This window comes from Poecilia latipinna, unplaced genomic scaffold (genome assembly GCF_001443285.1).
Source record: "Poecilia latipinna isolate Pla-1442-1.1 unplaced genomic scaffold, P_latipinna-1.0 Scaffold123, whole genome shotgun sequence".
Lineage (NCBI taxonomy): Eukaryota > Metazoa > Chordata > Actinopteri > Cyprinodontiformes > Poeciliidae > Poecilia > Poecilia latipinna.
In genome coordinates, this window is record NW_015112739.1 from 140,738 (window position 1) to 147,389 (window position 6,652).

Consider the following 6,652-nt stretch of genomic DNA (forward strand, 5'->3'; position numbering starts at 1 on the left):
TATATATATATATATATATATATATATATATATATATATATATATATTTTTTTTTTTTTCTTTCTGTTGATTTGGGTCTGGCTAAAAGATCCAACAGTGATCGATTTCAGTTTTCCTGTTGAGCCCACAAGATTGTCATCCAAGATTTCGATGTATTTCAAAGAGTCCCTAATACTTTGCCTAAAATTGCTTCCAGGTCTCTTGGAAGAGAGACGGGACCGGCACAGACAAAATACGCTGCTGCTTGGTTTTATTATTTTTATTTTATGACGGAGCATAAAATAAAAATAATAAAACACCTGTCTTGGTTTATTAAAAATGTGACTGCTATTAAGTTTGATTTGATCATTTCTGAATTGGTAATATTTTTCACACTGGTTAAAATTTTTAATTCTGGATTCAAAAGAATTGNCANGGTTACTTTGGGAAAAGTGAAAAGTATAATCTTCATTGTGAGATCTTTGTGTTACAATCTGGTGCTATAAGTTTTTTTTTTTTTTTTTGGTCAGCTCAACCCCCAGGTCCTTTTCTAGTCTGGTGACCAGTGGCTAAAAGAAGCGGATCTCTGATCATGTCATATTTATACCACAGAGAAACAGAAAGTCATGAATTACTCATTAGAAGAAAATGTAAAAGTGTAAAATATAAATAAAAAATACATTAGGTGCATTTATGCCAAAGCATTCCGCCCTCCCCCTTCTTCTCTCCCTACTGATTGAATGCAGTAGAGTTGTATAAATTGAATTTTTTCAAATTAGTACAAAAAAAAAAAAAAAAGCCCAAACCTTTCTTTTTAGGACTGTTTAGACGAGTTTCTGTTTCCCAGTTTTAAATGTTTTAAATTGTAAATTTCCTAAATTAGATTAGGAATGAACAACATTTGCATAAAATCAAACCTAACCGCAGTTTCTGAGAAGAGAGGCTTTTAATGCTGTTTTATCATTAATCGTTAAATTAATCATAAAATCGTTTGGGGGGGGGGCTGACGCAGCTCGTCTAACTACGCTTTATGTGACTCCAGAGATCATGCAAAATAATTTACCATCAGAAATCCCAATCCTGTTCAGATGAGTTATTGTAGTTGCTTTTTATCGGAATGGTGAGTCCTCCTGCATGATGGCTCTTTGCTGTTGTTTTCCTGTTTCCATATCCGACAGCTGCCAAAATTTGAGGGTTCATTTTATAACCACACTATGTAAATAGTATCTATTGATAAGATGTATGTGAAAGTATTTCCTGCACAAAAGTTAACACACTGCATCAGCTGTTTCCATTCCTAACCAAACTGTGCTTTTTATTCAGTGGATATTTATGCAAGTGCACAAGCTACCAGAGGGGGGAACAAAAACCCTTTGATTTCAGCTGTTATTGTAATAAATTTGATACATATGAGCCATTAACCTGGCTCTAAATTACAGGCTTGACTCTTTGGTGGCTGAGCAAAGGTGGCTTTAGCTGTTCCCGTTAGCTAAAAGCTTGCCAAGAGTCTTAGCTGGAGGCAATCGGACCGGAGCCTTGGGGGTGGAGAGTGTTTCATGCAATGCCAGAACATTTTCTCTCCTAGCTTTTGTCCAGGCCAGTCATAAGCATGTTGCCTGCCTCAGAAAACAGTAATGTACAAGAGTTATGTGTAAACAGGAGGGAAGATTTATGTTTTAACATTGCGAATGTCAAACAGTTTCTTCCTGATACTTAATCTTAACAAATCTGAGTATATTACAGACAGTGGGATATGTTTCTTGTGTAATAAATGTATCTGGGATATAACATAATGGCTGCCTGTGGAGAGGGTTGGATACAAGCGAATTTAATAGAAAAATGAGTGGAAGGAAAATCTGCGGGATAAAAATGTGAGCAAGCTTCCAGAGGATTGTGAAGCAAAGACCATTCAAGAGTTTAGGAGAGATTTTCAAGGTTCACGTTTTATTTATTTTATTTGAATAATTTTATTTCATTAGTTATTTCCTTGAATTATGCAAATGAACAGACAAATTCTAAAATCTGATATTAAATATTATTATTATTATTATTATTATTATTATTATTATTATTATGCTTTTTTAACACTTTAAATCATTCCGTATTTTTTGTTCTGATCCCCATTTAGGCCAGATGCTTCTGATCTGAATATCGTGTCTGGAGGCAGTCGGCCAGCCGAGACGCCTGATAAGTTTGACCTTTTCTCTGTTTGTCTCTTTGTCTACACAGCAAGCTGTTCACAGAGTTCATCCTGAAGGTCCCCCAGGGTCGTCTGGTGAAACAGAAGCTCGACTGTCTGATTGACATCGTCCACAGCGATCTCTTTACTCATCACGGTGAGAGCGCAGCTGCACAAAAACGCTTATATAAACTGTACTGCCAGTTTCTCAGCGCTTGCAGTTTCACTCACAGCTCAGTAATTTAGGCAATCACACACACCACCTGCCTCCACCAGGCAGCCCTGTGTGAGGCTTCTGCAAAGGTCATTGGTGAGGCATGGTGGAAATTCTTCATGTTTATTGTAGGAGGTAGACAAGTCATCTGTAATAATCTTCTGCACTTGCTTGCTTCTTAAAATAAGGATTAATATCAATGCTGTCGAAAAGTTCCTCCTGTTTTATGGTGTTTTAAAGATATTTTTCTTCATATTTATAAAATTTTTTTTCCTGTTATGTTGACAAAATGCGACTATACAAGCAATATATATATATATTTTTTTTTCATTATTTTTTTTATCTATCTGAGCTTTTTATATCCATGTCCATCTTTTTGTGACAGTCATGGTCCTTAATTAGACATGAGGCTGGTCCAAATGTCAGTATGTGTTCATTCTTGAAAACTCTCGGGATGGAAAAAAGGGATGGACGAATGACTAGATGGATGGAAAAAAGAGTTGGATGGATGGACGACAGTGATAGATGGTCAAATGAATGGATTGATTAAAAAAATATGGGATGGATGGATTGGTAGGTAGGTGGGTGGCTCAGTCAATAAAATTAGTACAAATTCGTTTATAGACTTATACAGACTGGTGGACAGGTGAATGTATGGACGGTTGACAGATAAGTAACGTTTCTACCAGTCTACCCATAGGTTCATGAACTCTTCCACTTGAGGCAAAGAGCGACCCCTGACCTTTAGAAAACACTCCATCTTCTTGCGTTTGAGAACCCCGCCTTGTCTTCCAACATGAAGGGACCTACGATTCATCTTTGGCTGCATGCTTTAAACACAACAAGCAGAATGTGGCGAGACAATTTTCATGAATATCATACTTTTTTTTTGTTCATTTCAGATTTTTGTTTGGGCTAAAATCTAAATTGGAACTCAAATTCGATTAACTGCGCAGCCCCGTGGGGAGGCCAGTTAAACTCTCTGCCTTGTTTATCAGCGTGAGGTGTTTAGATCAGTCTGAACGTAGGCAGTGAGCTGTGAACGGTTGCATGAACAAGGTGTAATTGGAAGTTTGTCCTGTTCAGTAATGTCTGATATCGAACACAACACGGTGTAAATGTCACCGCTTTCAGCGTAATGATCCGATGCTTTCATACTTTTCAAACATAAAAGGTTCCAGTTGGTGGCTGGGTCAGTTTAACGCGCCGATATTGAAGGGCAGTGCTCGCTGCGCAGCCCTCTGGTCATTACTATTGATCTATTTCTATAACTGTGGACGGGTGAACCTCCCCCCACCGATGCTTGGGAATGGAGCGCTAATCAGCAGGATGGGTATTTGCTGAGATGCAGATGCGGATTATCCTCTCTCTCATCTCTCGCTGACTTCAAGGTGCAGAGCCTTGCCTTTGTTGGGAATGCTTATTTACAGAAGTGATGTTGAAGAGGGCTAATTGCCAAGGAAATTTCTCCTCTCTACATGAGTATCAAGCTGAGCTCCACTTTGGAGCTGTTTCATTCAAGATTAAATCAAATGCAGATGGTAAATGAAGCAGGCGGACTGGTTTTAGGGTGGTCTAATCTGTTGCTCTAAGGGTCTGAGCATTCCTGCAGCCTGATCTACAGGTGGTCTCTAAAAAGCACTTTTGCTAGTCATGCCCAAAATCAAATGCCTGGGATGTTTGCAGTGAATTAATGCTGAACAGTTAAGCTAGGTGCTCTGTGTTTCACCACAGAGCTCTTTAGCAGTTTCTGCATTCTAAATTAATGCACTTTGCATGTGTTCGCAAATAGGAAAGGCTTCCTTTTCCTTAAAAAAAATGTGTCAAAGCTTGTATATTTTACACCCTGCCATTGGAAAATAAAGTAATATCTCTCCCTAAGTGGCACAGGCTTAAAATTGAATTTCCGCGTATTGAACATGAATGTGAAAACATGTAAAAAGCTTTTCAGCACATGAAAAAATAATGATTTTAGATTGACTCAGTTCAGGAAAAACAAAAACAAAAACAAAAAAATCTTGCAAGCTAACAGGTTAACAGCAGAAGCTAAAATCCTGTTTGCACTGTACATTTAATTTGGAAGATTATTGTTTAGTTTCACTTCCCTCGTCTGCATGGTGTTATTTGACCTTTAGTGTTTCTAAAGGAGAAAGAAATGGAAACAGGATCATCTGTCTTCATTTTGTTCCATCCTCTGGATCCTCTACCTTCACACCAACTAACTCCATGTCCTCCTTCATCACATCCTTAAATCTTCCTTTTGCTCTTCCTGTCAGGCTCCTTCCCGCTGGCTCCAAGCTCAGCATTCTTCTGCTGATATAATCGTTGTCTCTCCTCTGAACATGTACAAACCACCTCAGTCTGGCCTCTCTGTCTTTGTCTCCAAAACATGTAGCGTGAGCTTGTCCTCTGATGAACTCATTCCTGATGCTGTCCATCCTTGTCTCTCTCAAAGAGAACCTCAACATCTTGAGCTCTGCAAATTCCAGTTCTACTTCGTCATCGGCACCATCCCTAAACCATCTCCATTTCCTTTCATTTTGCTTATATTTTTTTTAAGTCACACATTATGCCTGATACTTCCCCACCTGTTTCAACCTGCCAGCATACACCTCTTTACCTCTGTTCCACACTCTGCTTTCTTGCAGCATTGATCCGGAGTAATTAAAGTCCTATACATTCTTTACTTCTACTCCCTGTAACATAACTATTCCACTTCTCTTCCCATCATTTACAAATGTTTATTTTGTCTTGCTGCCACTAATCTTCATTCCTCTCTTTTCCAGTTCATGCCTCTTGCATTTCCTCCACTCGTGCTTTGGTCTTCTTGCAGATCAGTGTCATCTGCAAGCATCTCCATAGAGACTCCTGTCTAACCTCATCTGTCCACCTGCCCATCACCAAACCGTTGATGTAATCCCACATCCACCTTGAACTCCTGCCTATCCTGCAGCACACCTCACTGCCGTCTCACAGCACTCATCCATCTCCTGCACCACTCTCGCGTACTTCTGCCGTCCCAGAACTTCTCATGTGGTCGTATAACTCCACACTAATCTAAATCTGCAAAGGCACAATGCATCTCCCTGTTAGATTAGATGTGAAGCGAAATTAGCAGAAGTAATCATTTGAAATAAGTAATTGTGTGTAATAAATCTATAAATGGGAGTCTTACTTTTAAAACTAGCCTAAACAATTTGCCAGTTAATTATTGTCAAATTGTTTGACATGCAACTGTATGTGTATGTGTTTCTATGTGTATGAATTGTGCCACCTGATGTTTTTTATTTATTTTATGTTTTTTTTACAATTTCTTGGAAAGAGAATGAGCCATGTCAACTGTATTAACGTACCTTAAACCAGACTTGTTTTCTTTTTATTATTGTTGTTGTTGTGCATCTATAGGTCATAAAGCCTGTAATTTGTGGATCTTTAAAAGGGGTAAAAACAGCCATTGCAATTAGGCTGTACCATGCAGACAGATAGCTTGGTACTGTATTGAGCAGCAACCCAAAATATCTCAGGGCAGACATGGTTGTCACTTGGTGTCAAGGCTCCACGTCGAATGACAAGACAAACTCTTTAATATCCAGAACATCTCCATTCCGGTGAGGAAAAATAACACCAATTATTTAAATAATTGCAATGCACAGCGGGTCAGTGCTGCAATTAGATTCTATAGAAAAGTGACAGCAAAGGATGGGAGCACAAACGCTGGCTTTCTGAAAGTGTTGCACAGAAGTTGCGTGTCTGAGTGGAATCCAGTTCTTTAGAAAACAAAGTAATCCTGTCAGAGTTTCAGAATTTTGTCACGATACTTAAAGGCATAATGGAAGCAAAAACCCACTGTTGATTTGGAATACAATCGCCTTTGTGTTCAATAAATGCATCACAAAATAGAATCTAGCTTGTCAGTATATATACCATGTTGGTTTGTGGTTCTTCTTATTTCACTTGACAAACATGAGCTTCATCTGTTTGCGCATGTTACTTTTATGAACCATTAAATTAATTAACTTTGAGGCATTTGTTCGGCTTCAATGCGGTAATCAGGTGTGAGCCTTCTCCTAATAATTGTAATCTAAAATGAAATTATTCCTACAATAAGCTTGTGTGGAAGAACAATAAATGTAATTTCGAACCGCTTTGATGTCTGACAACCTTATGTTTTCTTTTACTGGCAATTATTTTCAACGTGTCCTACATGGCTCATGATTAGTACCTTAAATGTAGATAATCAGTATGAATTAAGTAGATATATTAACAGCCATTAAATAAAA

At 38.2% G+C, this 6,652-nt stretch overlaps 1 protein-coding gene across 4 annotated transcripts in view; it reads left to right on the forward strand.

Moving 5' to 3' along the window:
- dock1 (dedicator of cytokinesis 1) overlaps positions 1-6,652 on the forward strand; it is a 233,970-nt gene that overhangs the window by 75,390 nt on the left and 151,928 nt on the right. For all 4 annotated transcript variants that reach the window (XM_015028394.1, XM_015028395.1, XM_015028397.1 and 1 more), the window contains one exon: positions 2,209-2,315. In XM_015028394.1, coding sequence (XP_014883880.1) covers positions 2,209-2,315 — 107 coding nt within the window. The remainder of the gene's footprint in view (positions 1-2,208; positions 2,316-6,652) is intronic.